The sequence below is a fragment of the Triticum aestivum genome, chromosome 2D, assembly GCF_018294505.1.
Source record: "Triticum aestivum cultivar Chinese Spring chromosome 2D, IWGSC CS RefSeq v2.1, whole genome shotgun sequence".
NCBI lineage: Eukaryota > Viridiplantae > Streptophyta > Magnoliopsida > Poales > Poaceae > Triticum > Triticum aestivum.
Genome location: NC_057799.1, coordinates 301084737 through 301100699, shown reverse-complemented (window position 1 = coordinate 301100699; position 15963 = coordinate 301084737). Strand labels below are relative to the sequence as shown.

Sequence of the window (15963 nt, the reverse complement as noted above, 5' to 3'; positions counted from 1 at the left end):
GGATGCGGGGCAGGTAGGTGGCCTGGTTCCGCATTTAGTTGATGGCGGTATCTCCATCCTTCAGTATGTTGATGATACTATCATCTTCATGGAGCACGACTTGGCAAAAGCGAGAAACATGAAGCTTCTGTTATGCTTATTTGAACAATTGTCCGGGCTCAAAATTAACTTCCACAAGAGCGAATTGTTCTGTTTTGGAAGAGCTAATGATGACCAGGAGGCGTATAAACAATTGTTCGGATGTGAGTTGGGCACGTTACCGTTCACGTATTTAGGTATACCCATCCATCATCGTAAGCTGACTAGCAAAGAGTGGAAATGCATCGAGGATCGTTTCGAGAAGAAACTGAGCTGTTGGAAAGGGAAGCTCATGTCATATGGAGGGCGATTAATTTTGATTAATTCGGTCCTCACCAGTATGCCTATGTTTCTTCTATCCTTTTTCGAAGTCCCGGTGGGTGTCAGGAAGAGGCTAGACTTCTATCGATCTCGATTCTTTTGGCAGAGTGATGAGCTTAAACGAAAGTATAGGCTTGCTAAATGGGATATAATCTGTAGGCCGAAGGACCAAGGGGGTCTAGGTATTGAAAATTTGGAAGTCAAAAATAGATGTCTCCTTAGCAAGTGGCTGTTTAAACTTTCGTCCGAGACAGAGGCTACTTGGGCTCAGATTTTGCGAAATAAGTATCTTCAGTCTAAAACCTTGGCCCAGGTGACAGTGAGGCCGACTGACTCACCATTTTGGAAAGGATTGATGAGAGTCAAGCCACTCTTTTTCAACAGGACAAGGTTCTTAGTCGAAAATGGAGCTAATACGAGGTTCTGGGAGGATACGTGGCTTGGGGGGACTCCCCTTGCACTTCAATATCCTTCTTTACGTTGCAACCGTTCTACAATCCACTCCCCTCAATATTAGTTTTCGGAGGACGCTAGTTGGAAATCGTTGGGAGGCCTGGCTTCATCTTGTAAGACGTTTGATGGATGTCCAGTTGTCTTAGCAGCCAGATCAGTTGTATTGGAAACTAACTAAGAACGGCGTGTTCTCGGTCAAATCCATGTATCTGGACGTCATAAACTCTAGCGTCATTCCTTCCTTGAAGCACGTTTGGAAAGTAAAGGTACCTTTGCGAATCAAAGTCTTTATGTGGTTCGTGCATAAACAAGTTATTTTGACTAAGGATAATCTGGCAAAACGCAATTGGGTGGGTTCTGCTAGATGTAGTTTTTGTGACCATAACGAAACTATCAAACACCTCTTTCTTGATTGTTCGCTCGCTAAGATTCTATGGTGGTCGATTCATATTGCTTTTAATATTAATCCGCCTACGTCCATCAACATGTTATTTGGAACGTGGCTTGATGGGGTTGACTCCGATACAGCGAGGCACATTCGCGTTGGCGTCTGTGCTTTATTATGGGCAGTCTGGAACTGCAGAAATGATTTGGTTTTTAACAGATCAACGAACATGTGCAGAAATGATTTGGTTTTTAACAGATCAACGAACATTCATTTTTTGCAGGTTATCTTCAGGGCCACAGCGTTGATCCGTATGTGATCGCTACTCACTCCGACGGAGGCCAGGGAGCGTTTGATTACTGCGTCTACCCGATGGGAGATGGTAGCTCGGGATATTTTCAACCGGTTTGGATGACGGTCATGTAATAGGATAGGCATGTAGTGCTCCTATTTTTTTGCCAGCCGGTTGTGGCTTTTCTGTTTAGCTCTTATGAGCGTTTTGTTTTTTTTCATACTTCGAGACTTGGAGACTTGTTGCTGGTTTTTATTAATAATATGAGCCGTATGCATCTTTCTGATGCAGAGGCTGGGTAAAACCCCTTTTCAAAAAAAAGAAAAAAAATCGGTAGTCAATGACTTCAGACTAATATCACTCTTGAGTTGCACTATTAAACTCTTGACAAAACTACTGGCTAATCGATTGCAATCTGTTATTCTGGAATTAGTACGCACTAATCAATATGAGTTTCTCAAATCAAGGACGATCCAAGACTGTATTGCCTGGGCATATGAGTTTCTATTTCAATGTCATAAAAGTAAGAAGCCAACTATTGTACTCAAGTTGGATTTTGGGAAAGCCTTTGATAAGATGGAACATGGTATGATTCTAGCAATTCTTAAGGGAAAAGGTTTTGGAGACACTTGGTGCTCTTGGATCAAGCACATTCTTGGCTCTGCCACTTCATCTGTCCTCCTTAATGGCATACCTGGAGCTCAGTTCAAATACAGATGCGGGGTGAGACAGGGGGACCCCCCTCTCTCCTTTGCTCTTTGTTTTGGCCACAGATTTCCTACAAACAATTCTCAATGATGCAATGCATAGAGAGCTCATTCAGCCACCCATCCGGTTTCGGACATGTCCAGATTTTCCCATTCTTCAAGATGCGGACGACACCTTGATTATCATGCCTGCTTGCTCCAATCAGTTGGAACATCTCAAACACCTTCTGGGCATTTATTTCTAAGGCCTCTGGTCTCAAGGTAAATTTCCAGAAATCCAACATGATTTCTATCAACGTGGAAGAGGAACAAATGCAATTACTATTCGCTATCTTGGGTTGTGCAATTGGAAAGTTCCCATTTACCTATTTGGGAACACCCCTTAGCTTTACTAAACCAAAAATGGAGCACTTCATGTATCTCATTGCGAGGATTCAGAAGAGGCTTTCCACATGCTCTCAGTATTTAAGCTATGACGGGAGACTGCTTATGGTCAATGTTGTCTTTTCCTCATTGCCAACCTTTCTCATGAGCTGCCTGCTCCTTTATAAAGGTATTATTGAGCAAATTGATAAATATAGAAGGCATCTTTTTTGGAGAGGAAAAGACCTTGAAAAGAAAAACCCACCTTTAGTAGCATGGGATATGATTTGTTGACCCAAGAACAAAGGTGGTTTGGGTATCTTAAACCTGTGGCTTCAAAACAAATGTTTACTAATGAAAATGGTGCATAAATTCATCGATCATGCAGAAATTCCATTTGTGCATCTGGTTTGGGAAATATATTATCCAGAGGGACTCTCACCAATTAGTACTCAAACTTGCTCCTTCTGGTGGAGGTACTGTCTTAAGCTACTTCCTGATTACAAGGAACTTGCGGTCTGCTCTTTGCGGGATGGAAAATCTCTCTCCTTTTGGTCTGATATATGGGATGATTTACCCAAAAGGGACTTATGGCCACACCTATTTTCCTTCTCACGGAATCAGAATATTTCCGTCAACAAGCTGGGCAGTTTGGAGGATTTAGCTACAACTTTCATGTCCCTCTGTCAGAAGAAGCTTATGAGCAATTTCAACAATTGAAACTTTTGTTGCATAATACTAGTCTAGTTTCAGAGCATGATATCTGGCAACTACCACAAGGAGCACATGCTTACAGCATCTCTAAGACATATAAGCTGATAGTCACTCATCCAGAGCCCATTCCAGTCGTTAAATGGTTATGGAAAACCTGCTGCCAACTAAGACACAAAATCTTCTACTGGCTTTTGATCTTTAACAGATTAAACACGAGAGCTATGCTACACCGGAAAAATTTCTTCATTGAGGATTACACATGTGTTATGTGTAATCATCACTCCCTGGAAACAAGAGATCATCTCTTCTTTCAATGCCCATATGCTCAGCTATGTTGGCAATATGTGTGCCCCTCATGGCAGCCCCACAACACAAATATTCAGGATGAAGTGACGCATCTCAAGCATCTTGTCAATTTGTCTTTTACTTTGGAAATCATAATTCTGGTCTCCTGGGCAATATGGACAACGAGGAATGATTTCATATTTAAAAAGATTCCCCCAAATCTATATACTTCCAGGCGCAAATTCAAAGAAGAGATGAACTGGCTCATTCATAGAGCAGGAAGACAGGAATATTCTGGCATGGCGGATTGGGTTGCAATGTTCAGATAATTCGCTGGTTCAGATTCAGATTGAGACTGTTTTTCCTTTTGTGGGATGTTACTGTTGCTCGTATTTGTTGTATGCTTATTATTTTTTTACCTTTCCTAGGTTTTCTTTTTCTTTTTGATGTATAGTTCTTTTTCTCTTTCATGGACTATTTGCATTCATTTATTTGAAATTAATAAAAATACGCAGCACAGTCCTGCTGTTTTCCTCAACAAAAAAAATTCTAACATGACACCTCCACGAAGGTGAGTGGCCGCATGTGTGCACCGTCATTGCTAAATCATCGTGTCAAGTTTTATCCCGAAGTTGACACCAGACCATGTTCATTTCTTTTCACGAATACACAAAAGATTTGCGTATCTTTTCATTGATAGAGAGTGTTCAAGAATAACAACTAAGACTGCCCATGGAGCGCGTATACAACCTATTGGCGTGCACAGGGGTGGGTTTGAGAAGCCTAAGAGGCCACTCGAGCTACAACCTACGTCTACGTCTCAGGTAGGATGACATCCAGGCCGCTGGCCTTAGCACATGCCCAACGGCGAGCCTCATCGCGTCTAGACCGAGTCATGTTAGAGACAGAGGGATGTTCCATGTTGTAGATGCAACCACTCCGAGCCTTCCAAATCCACCATGCAGTGAGAATGACCAAGGTTGATAGGCCCTTGCGTTGGCCAGTGGGCGATGCATCGAAGGCTGAGGCCCACTAGTCAATGAAATCCCCGCCGGCGTCGAGCGGTCAGGTGCTCGAACGACACCACGAGAGCATATCATGCCACGCTTGGCGACAAAATAGGCAATCAACAAGCAGGTGAGTCATTGTCTCAAGGTCACAGAGCACGCAACACGGGGCATGTGGAAGGCCATGTTCCAACAACCAATTAGCCGCCCATTAGCGAGCGCTAGCCAGGGAAGAGTTTTATTGGTGCGGGGCCCAGGTGCATCAATCGAGCTCCCAGCGATGTTGAGTCGTGAACCCAAGGAACATCTCTTCATAGTAGGAACGCGCTATGTAGATGCATTGGGTGCACCACTTCCAGGAAAAACCGTCATGCTCCGTCGTTAGCACGAATTGGTGCAATCGCAGCCACAGTTCAACGTACTCGATGAGAACGGAGGGTCCATGACTGCCGTGGATATCATGGATCCAATCTCTCATGTGAAGGCCCCTCAGCGACCATACAACACTTGTGATGTTGACATGGCACCAACACGAGGACGGCGGGAGCGGCCTCAACGATGGATTGACCGTCAAACCAATGATCCTTCCAGAACAGATGGGTCTCACCATTTCCAACATGCCAAGTGGTCGAAGCGCGGAAGATGGTGCGTACATCCACCGAGTGACTGCTCGGGAGGCACGGCCAAGGTCTGGTCGGGTCGGTCTTTTGGAGCCTTGGCCAACGGGTGCGGTGTGATGCCCATGTGATGAAAGTCATGGATGCGGAGAGGATGACACACACGCTGCTCATTGACGTAGCAGTAGCCGTCACTAGCGTCTTTGCGTGCATGCCAGAGGAAAACGCGGCGAATGCAATCCATTTTATGCAATAGTCCAAACACATAAACATAACAGAGAACCTTTGAACATTGCGGTGCATGTCGGAAGTCGCATCTTGGTTGGGACGCCTAGATCCACGAAACATTCTCCCTAGACGTTAGGCAGTGGGCTGAAGCGACTTTGGGTCGTTTTAGATTAGAGTAATTGTGGTTGTACTTTCTGGAGTATTTTTTTCTTGTGTCGCTGTTCTTTGGACAGTTTGTATTGGTCGTTTGTATTTTCTGAATAATTCATGGTAGTTTGCGGGCCTACCTCGGCCTGCACTTGCATCGGCATAGGAGCAAACCTGGCCGGGAGGCTATTCATGATAACGTTACCTCAGTCCATTGAGAAATGGCAACGTATTGTGTTTATATACTCAAGTTTATGTACCGATGATGACGCGCGCACATGAATAATAAAAATGTACTATAATTAAGAGTACTTACGTTTTTTGCAGCAGTACTGAATGCCTCTCGGTGGCTAATCTCAGGATTGCTTGACTTTATCCTTTGTATCTCTTCCCTGTCAATCGAAGCGAGCTTAAATATGTATAATACGACTCCTGCATGTCTCCTCATCTTAAACAATCATCATACTTGCGTGTATTCAGGGTCTCGTATGTATACATGAAATTTGAGACCAGAAAATGCAATAGCTTAAAAACATAAATTAATTAACTACCCATCAACCTTGACATATACTTCTGATTCACGCTGCACGTGGTTTCTTTTTGCAGGGCACCATACACGTAGTTTTTTAGGTGATTAGTGAAGCAAACTAAAGCTACCTCATTAAATTCTAGTTTCATTTTAATTTGGATTTTTTTGCTCCCAGTGGGCTACACCTCTCTGCCATCTATTGCCTCCTCTTAGTGTTAAATACATCTGTTTGAGTGACAATTAATATAGAACGAAAGGATTATATATCTTCCAGTTGTGCTTTGAGGTTACACATTTCATGTGTCTACACTATGCAACATTGTACTAGCCGTGATGAACCAATTCGTATTTAACTTGAACTAATCCATATGAGTGCATATTAATTAGATGTAAAATCAATTAAACATAAAATAATACTCAAATATAGACCATATTGTTCATGTTTTAGACATGATAGTACTCTAAACTAGAATTTATTAAGACATAAAATGAGGATATGCTGCAATAAAGATGGTAAAAATATGCAAATATCAAAGCACGAAGTAACTTTAGTCCTAGGTGTGATATATCCCAGCGGGGCCAGCAATATATTCCCCATATACACGTAAAGGGTTATCAAGCAATGTTGTTTTATTGTGTGAGGAACCACATCTGTGAATAGATATAAAACTTTATGTATAGTCTAACCATCTAAAAGATTGCTTAAATTACGGAATTCATAACACAGTCCAGTTTAATCCACGAAATGTTTCAGGTTAAACACACCAAATAACAATGAAAGGCACTAATATGTAAGCGGTTGTTTCTGTCGCGCGTTTCCAAAGATAAAGTTGAAATTGTTTTGTCCTAGCAATACCTCCAGGAAATCTTATTTAAGTAATCAGTACTTGATCTGACCCTGTTTACACGAATTAAAAAGAACTAATCTATTGCACTAGAAAAGGTATTATATTGTCTATATGAACAGGAAGAAGCAGAATTCAATAGTTTTTGTTGAGGGAGATACTCCCTTCCGTAGTTCCATCTGGGTTTAGAGGCCTATTATTAATGTTGCCTTTTGCCAGACCATTTCAAATTTCACTAAGCCTATAAAAAAACCAATCAATGTCTAGATCTATCATGAATATGTATTAAAATTCATTTACTAGGTACTTTATATACTGGGGCCGCGAGGTTGCTGGTCAGTGTTGTGAGCATTGAGTTCATACTAGATATGGTTAGATGGACACATGCTGGAGTCACTTACGCTTTAGAGCTTGAGATCGAGGACACTCTGATTTCCCAGGATGGGGATGAGATTTAGGATATGGACACAATTGAGGGGGGCGGAGCCCCCGGGAATCAGGATAAGGGGTCAGATAACTCACCACGGGAGTCGGCCAAGGGGCCCAATGCGCAACCAGATAAGGCAGATAACTCCGCCAAAGAGGCGCCCCCGTCCATAACTCCGACGAACACACTTTGCTTTGGTTCGTTTGGAGCGAGGTCGGCTCCTAGTCGGTTATGGAGCTCCAGAATCGAGGCGGACGACCCGGCGGAACTTGAGCTACCACCGGTGTTGGTTCCGGCCTGTGAGGCGATGACGGCCCTTTAGGTTTCCGATACCCCACAGCAGGCACCACAGGGACTACGACACGCTGACAGCGACCCAGTCAGGATGGGCTCTACGCCCGGTGGGCAGGTGGACACTTGCGGGTTGGCCGCGAGTTGGGGGGGGGCGTGGGCAGGAGGCCCGGCCCATAGCGCCTGCCTACACGTGTCCGACTCGACCTCTCTGGGAGGGGCACCTGGACAGGAGGTCCGAGGTGCTCTTTCTATCCCGGTTATCCCGGGCGAGCTGGGAGTGAGGTGCGGGCAGGAGCCCAGTGCCTTAACCCCTCCGTAGGACCGTGCCGTGCAGAACGGACAGGGGCCGCGCTGCTATGTTGGCAAGGGGGAGCGGGACTAGTGAGCAGGTGGCTCCATGGTCCTCTTCCCCCTTGACCACTTCGGCTGATTTCCGCTCGACTACGCCTTGCGCTCCTTCACCGACGCTAGGGGAAGTGTGTGGGAGTCGGGAGCATACCCCCCGGGAGAGGACAGCCGAGGAGCTTATCGCTTTCGGCGGGATCGCAGATCCGGTGACGGCTGGCAGGCGTGTCAGCAACCGGATCCAGGGATAGCCTGACGCGGACGACCTGCAGCTACCGCGTGCCAAGAGGGCAGCCATGCTTCGTCATGTCGAGGCTACTACAGGCGCGTCTTTTGATAAAAGTTGTTCAATTTTGCACTTTAGAGAAAATGAAATAGTGGATAAGGCAAACGACTTAGGAATTTCTTTGGGGACTTGGAAGTGGAGAGGGCTTCCGAAATTATTTGTAATCTTGCATCTATCAAACCCATGAATGACAATGAAATGAACAATTTAGGAATGGTTGATCTCGCAAATATATGTAACAATCTTTTGCCTAGTGCGGAGGCCGAGGATGAGGAGGGATCGGAGACTACAGACACGGTAGAGCCTCTCCTGATGGAGGGCGTAATTTTTGTCATCGCCAATCCTATTTTCCTGCAGGGTGTTGGGGAGAAGCCCAAACGACCCTGGAAGCGGAAAATTTATCCTACTTCGGCAGTACGCAGAAGCGCTAGAGTTAAGCTTAAGAAAAAATTTCATGATGACTTATGAAAGGACTCTTTTGGAATAGTAGAGGTCTAGCTGACTTGGCTAAACGAAGGTTCTTAGCGGAGACAACGATAGAACAACACTTAGACTTTATTGCACTTTTGGAAACAGGACGAGATAATTTCACATCATAGTTTCTTCAAACTCTCTCTAGTGGTATCGATTTTGACTGGCACATCTTACCTCCTAGAGGAAGATCCGGCGGGATTTTATGGGAGTGCAGTGTGAGATGCTAGAGGTGCTTAATGTGGTTCAGGGAGACTTTTCGGTTAAATTTAGGGTGAGATCAAAACTGGATGGGTTCCGTGAAGGAAATATGCCCTAGAGGAAATAATAAAGTCATTATTTATTTCCTTATTTCATGATAAATGTTTATTATTCATGCTAGAATTGTATTAACCGGAAACTTAGTACATGTGTGAATACATAGACAAACAGAGTGTCACTAGTATGCCTCTACTTGACTAGCTCGTTGAATCAAAGATGGTTAAGTTTCCTAGCCATAGACATGAGTTGTCATTTGACTAACGGGATCACATCATTAGGAGAATGATGTGATTGACTTGACCCATTCCATTAGCTTAGCACTTGATCGTTTAGTATGATGCTATTGCTTTCTTCATGACTTATACATGTTCCTATGACTATGAGATTATGCAAATCTCGTTTACCGGAGGAACACTTTGTGTGCTACCAAACGTCACAACGTAACTGGGTGATATAAAGGTGCTCTACAGGTGTCTCCGAAGGTACTTGTTGAGTTGGCGTATTTCGAGATTAGGATTTGTCACTCCGATTGTTGGAGAGGTATCTCTGGGCCCACTCGGTAATACACATCACTGTAAGCCTTGCAAGCATTGTTACTAATGAGTTAGTTGTAGGATGATGTATTACGGAACGAGTAATGAGACTTGCTGGTAACGAGATTGAACTAGGTATTGAGATACCGACGATCGAATCTCGGGCAAGTAACATAGACAAAGGGAACAACGTATGTTGTTATGCGGTTTGACCGATAAAGATCTTCGTAGAATATGTGGGAGCCAATATGAGCATCCAGGTTCCGCTATTGGTTATTGACCGGAGACGTGTCTCGGTCATGTCTACATAGTTCTCGAACCCGTAGGGTCCGCACGCTTAAAGTTTGGTGCCGATCGGTATTATGAGTTTTTGTGTTTTGATGTACCGAAGGTAGTTCGAAGTCCTGGATATGATCACGGACATGACGAGGAGTCTCGAAATGGTTGAGACGTAAAGATCGATATATTGGACGACTATATTCGGACACCGGAAGTGTTCTGGGTGATTTCGGCGAAAACCGGAGTGCCGGAGGGGTTACCGGAACCCCCCGGGGAAGTATTGGGCCTTAGTGGGCCTGAGGGGAGAGAGAGGGCAGCAGCCCAGGAGGTGACGCGCCCCCTCCCATGAGGAGTCCGAACTGGACTAGGGGAGGGGGTGTGGCCCCTCTTTCCCTCTCCCTCTCCCTCTCTTTCCTTCCCCCTTCCCTCTTCCTAGTTGGACTAGGAAAGGGGAGTCCTACTCCTACTAGGAGGAGGACTCCCCCCTCCTTGGCGCGCCCCAAGGGTCGGCCGGCCTCCCCCCTTGCTCCTTTATATACGGGGGCAGGGGCACCTCTACACACACAAGTTGATCTGTTGATCTCTCCCAGCCGTGTGCGGTGCCCCCCTCCACCATATTCCACCTCGGTCATCTCGTAGCGGTGCTTAGGCGAAGCCCTGCGTCGGTAGCAACATCATCACTGTCACCACGCCATCGTGCTGACGGAACTCTCCCGTGAAGCTCTGCTAGATCGGAGTTTGCGGGACGTCATCGAGCTGAACGTGTGCTGAACTCGGAGGTGCCGTACGTTCAATACTGGGATCGGTCGGATCGTGAAGACGTACGACTACATCAATCGCGTTGTGCTAACGCTTCCGCTTTCGGTCTACGAGGGTACGTGGACACACTCTCCCCTCTCGTTGCTATGCATCACCATGATCCTGTGTGTGCGTAGGATTTTTTTTGAAATTACTACGTTCCCCAACATTCTGGTGGTCTCTTGTAGCTGTATATGGGGCAGCACAACCTGAATTTAAACCAGACTTTTTGGCCGATTTGGTGCGGATTTGTGGAGATGAGAATCTGCCAATACTAGTCGGGGGGGGGGGATTTTAATACAATAAGGAGGAGAGATGAAAAGAACAATGACAAGTTTGATGGACGTTGGTCTATGATGTTTAACATGATTATCGAGAGTCTTAATTTGAGAGAAATAGAACTCACCGGTAGACAATTTACATGGGCCAACTCGTTACCCATTCCAACTTATGAAAAGTTGGATAGGGTACTTGCTAGTGTGGAGTGGGAACAAAAGTGTCCGTTGGTGTCGGTCCATGCGATGCAGAGAGCGATCTCGGATCATACACCACTTCTATTAGACTCGGGTGAGGCTACACATGTGGCAAATAAAAATACCTTCTCCTTCGAACAATGCTGGTTCGAGAGAGAAGGATTTTTGGAGATCATTGCACGCGAATGGGCTAAGCCGGTTAGTGGAAGGATGCATGTTGAGAGATGGCAAAATAAAATTAGACATCTCCGACAGTTTTTGAGAGGTTGGGCCAGAAATGAGAGTGGGATTTACAAACAAGAAAAAGAGCGTCTTACTCAATTAATTGAGGCACTAGGCTTAAAGGCCGAAGACACTCTTCTTTCTGTTAATGTGCAAAGAACTAAGTCCGAGGCTGAGCAAGGTCTACGAGCTCTCTTGAGAGAGGAGGAGCTCAAGTGGGCATTGCGTGCTAAAACGCTTAAGGTTGTCCAAGGGGAAGACAATACACAATTCTTCCATATGGTTGCAAATGGTAAACATAGGAAGAAGAAAATCATACAGCTTGAACATGACGAGGGGACAATAGTTTGACATGAAAATCTGAAAGCGTATATCTCTAATTATTATAAGCAACTTTTTGGACCCCCGAATACAAGTACGGTGACACTCGATGAATCTGTGATTGATGATATACCTCAATTACAGGCAGCGGAGAATGATATTCTCTCTGCACCGTTTACTGAAAAAGAGGTTCTTCAGGCAATATCACAAATGAAGCAGAATAAAGCACCGGGACCAGATGGGTTTCCAGCTGAATTCTATAAAAAATGTTGGCATATTATTAAAGATGATCTTATGCCTATGTTTCACGATTTTTCAACGGTCATTTAGAGTTGTTTCATCTTAACTTCGGTACGATAACGCTGCTACCTAAGAAAGATGAGGCAGTTCGGATCGGACAATTCCGGCCCATATGTCTGCTGAATGTGAGTTTCAAAAATTTCACAAAGGTTGGAACCAATAGATTGACACAAATTGCTCATTCAGTGATCCAACCAAGCCAGACAGCGTTCATGCCGGGGCGACACATACTGGAAGGGGTGGTCGTTCTGCATGAAACGCTTCATGAGATCCACTCGAAGAAACTGGATGGGGTTATCTTCAAAGTGGATTTTGAGAAGGCGTATGATAAAGTAAAGTGGCCTTTTCTTTAGCAGGCAATGCGCATGAAAGGTTTTAGTGAAGCCTGGAGGAACCAAGTGGATACCCAAGTCCAGAAGGGTAGTGTCGGAATCAAGGTGAACAATGATATCAGTCACTATTTTCAGACACATATGGGGTTGAGACAAGGGGATTCCATGTCTCCTCTTCTGTTCAATATTATGGCAGATATGTTGGCCGTCATTATTGGCAGGGCCAAGCAGCATGGCCATGTTGAGCGGTTAGTTCCTCATCTAGTCGATGGAGGGGTATCCATTCTACAGTATGCTGATGACACTATTGTTGGGGATCGTAGCAGAAATTTAAAATTTTCTACGTATCACCAAGATCAATCTATGGAGTCATCTAGCAATGAGAGAGAGGGGAGTGCATCTACATACCCTTGTAGATCGCGCGCGAAAGCGTTCAAGAGAACGGGGTTGATGGAGTCGTACTCGTCGTGATCCAAATCACCGATGATCCTAGCGCCGAACGGACGGCACCTCCGCGTTCAACACACGTACAGAGCGGGGACGTCTCCTCCTTCTTGATCCAGCAAGGGGGGAGGAGAAGTTGATGGAGATCCAGCAGCACGACGGCGTGGTGGTGGAAGTAGCGAGATCCCGGCAGGGCTTCGCCAAGCGCAAGCGGGGAGGAAGAGGTGTCACGGGAGGGAGGGAGGCGCCAGGGCTTGGGGTGCTGCTCCCATGCGCCTCCCCACTATATATAGGGGTGGAGGGGGATGGTTTCTTGCCCTCCAAGTCCATTGGGGCGTTGGCAAAGGTGGGGGAAAGAAATCCCATCATTTCCCTTCCCCACCGATTGTTATCCCCCCTTTTTAGGGATCTTGATCTTATCCCTTCGGGATATGATCTTATTCCTTCTAAGGTGGGATCTTGGTGCGCCTTGACCAGGGGTGTGGGGCCTTGCCCCCACTACCCACGTTCATGTGGGTCCCCCCATGCAGGTGGGCCCCACTTCGGAACCTTCTAGAACCTTCCCGGTACAATACCGAAAAATCCCGAACATTTTCCAGTGGCCAAAATAGGATTTCCCATATATAAATCTTTACCTCCGGACCATTCCGGAACTCCTCGTGACGTCCGGGATCTCATCCGGGACTCCGAACAACTTTCGGTTAACCGCATACTAATATCTCTACAACTCTAGCGTCACCGAACCTTAAGTGTGTAGACCCTACGGGTTCGGGAGACATGCAGACATGACCGAGACGACTCTCCGGTCAATAACCAACAGTGGGATCTGGATACCCATGTTGGCTCCCACATGTTCCACGATGATCTCATTGGATGAACCACGATGTCGAGGATTCAATCAATCCCGTATACAATTCCCTTTGTCAATCGGTACGTTACTTGCCCGAGATTCGATCGTCGGTATCCCAATACCTTGTTCAATCTCGTTACCGGCAAGTCACTTTACTCGTACCGTAATGCATGATCCCGTGACCAAACACTTGGTCACATTGAGCTCATTATGATGATGCATTACCGAGGGGGCCTAGAGATACCTCTCCGTCATACGGAGTGACAAATCCCAGTCTCGATTCGTGCCAACCCAACAGACACTTTCGGAGATACCCGTAATGCACCTTTATAGCCACCCAGTTACGTTGTGACGTTTGGCACACCCAAAGCACTCCTATGGTATCCGGGAGTTGCACAATCTCATGGTCTAAGGAAATGATACTTGACATTTGGAAAAGCTCTAGCAAACGAACTACACGATCTTGTGCTATGCTTAGGATTGGGTCTTGTCCATCACATCATTCTCCTAATGATGTGATCCCGTTATCAATGACATCCAATGTCCATAGTCAGGAAACCATGACTATCTGTTGATCAATGAGCTAGTCAACTAGAGGCTCACTAGGGACATGTTGTGGTCTATGTATTCACACATGTATTACGATTTCCGGATAACACAATTATAGCATGAACAATAGACAATTATCATGAACAAGGAAATATAATAATAACCATTTTATTATTGCCTCTAGGGCATATTTCCAACAACTATCATATTCATGGAACATGACATGGCTAAGGCACATAATATGAAACTTAACATATGTCTCTTCGAACAATTGTCTGGCTTAAAAATTAATTTTTATAAGAGCGAGTTGTTCTGCTTTGGGAAAGCCAAAGACGAGGAACACATTTATAGACAATTGTTCGGATGTGAATTAGGTGCTTTACCATTCAGTTACTTGGGTATACCGATCCATCGCTGTAAGCTATCCAATAAAGAATGGAAGTGTATTGAAGAACGAATTGAAAAAGAACTTAGTTGCTGGAAGGGCAAGCTTATGTCATATGGAGGTCGGCTAGTCCTGATTAACTCAGTGCTGACTAGTATGCCGATGTTTCTACTTTCGCTCTTCGAAATTCCGAAAGGGGCTCGGAAGAGACTTGATTTCTTTAGATCTCGTTTCTTCTGGCGGTCTGATGAGGCCAAGAGGAAATACCGTCTCGCGCGATGGGATATCCTTTGCCGACCTAAAGACCAAGGGGGTCTCAGTATTGAGAACTTAGAAATTAAGAATAAATGTCTTATGAGCAAATGGTTATACAGGCTAGAGACAGAGCCAGGGGGTATGTGGTCACAAATCCTGCGCAATAAGTATTTACACTCGAAAACACTAGCCCAGGTTACCAGGAGACCAACTGACTCGCCATTCTAGAAGGGACTTATGGGAACGAAGGACTTGTTCTTTCGTAGGGTCAAATTCTTGGTTGGCAATGGGATGTCAACAAGATTTTGGGAGGATACGTGGTTGAGAGAGACGCCCCTGGCCATCCAATATCCTATTCTTTATAATATTGTGCAACGTAAGGAGGATTACGTAGGCACAGTCCTTCAAACTATTCCCCTGGACATCCAGTTCAGACGTGTGTTAGTTGGTGAGAGATGGACTGCCTGGATGCATTTGGTTCGGAGACTGATAGAAGTTCAACTCTCTCCGACCAGCCGGATTCAACACAATGGAAGTTAACTAAGAATGAGATTTTTACGGTGAAATCATTCTATATGGAATTGATTAATTCTGGCCCCCTCTCAAGGTCGTTGCACATCTGGAAGGTTAAGGTTCCTTTGCGTATTAAAATCTTTATGTGATTTGTCCACAAGCAAGTGATACTCACAAAGGACAACTTAATTAAAAGGCGATGGGTAGGAAGTTCGCGGTGCTATTTTTGTGATCCTGATGAAACAATACAACACTTATTTCTTGAACGCCCACTTGCCAAGCTACTTTGGAGAATGATTCATATAGCTTTCAACATTAATCCTCCAGTCAATATTGCGTCATTGTTTGGGACGTGGTTAGCTGGGGCTGAACAGATTACTGCGGCTCGTATCCGGGTTAAAATATGTGCGCTATTATGGGCTATATGGAACTGCAGGAATGATATGATTTTTAACAGACAACACACTTTAACTTTCTTGCAGGTCATCTTCAGAGCTACAGCTTGGATCCGTACGTGGTCCTCACTCACTCCTATGGACTCCAGGGAGCCTTTGGTTACTGGGTGCAACCAATGGGAGATGGTAGTTCGGGTTATCTTCAACCGATTCGGATGGCGCTCGCATAACAGGATAGGAGTCTAGGGAGCTTATCCTT

The 15963-nt window shown here is 45.2% G+C and overlaps 1 protein-coding gene across 1 annotated transcript in view; it reads right to left on the bottom strand.

Annotated features, from left to right (window-relative positions):
• The window catches only part of LOC123052832 (protein YABBY 1), a 70691-nt gene that overhangs the window by 26127 nt on the left and 28601 nt on the right, over positions 1 to 15963 (bottom strand). Inside the window, exon 6 of the mRNA XM_044476178.1 lies at positions 5914 to 5989. Coding sequence (XP_044332113.1) covers positions 5914 to 5989 — 76 coding nt within the window. The remainder of the gene's footprint in view (positions 1 to 5913; positions 5990 to 15963) is intronic.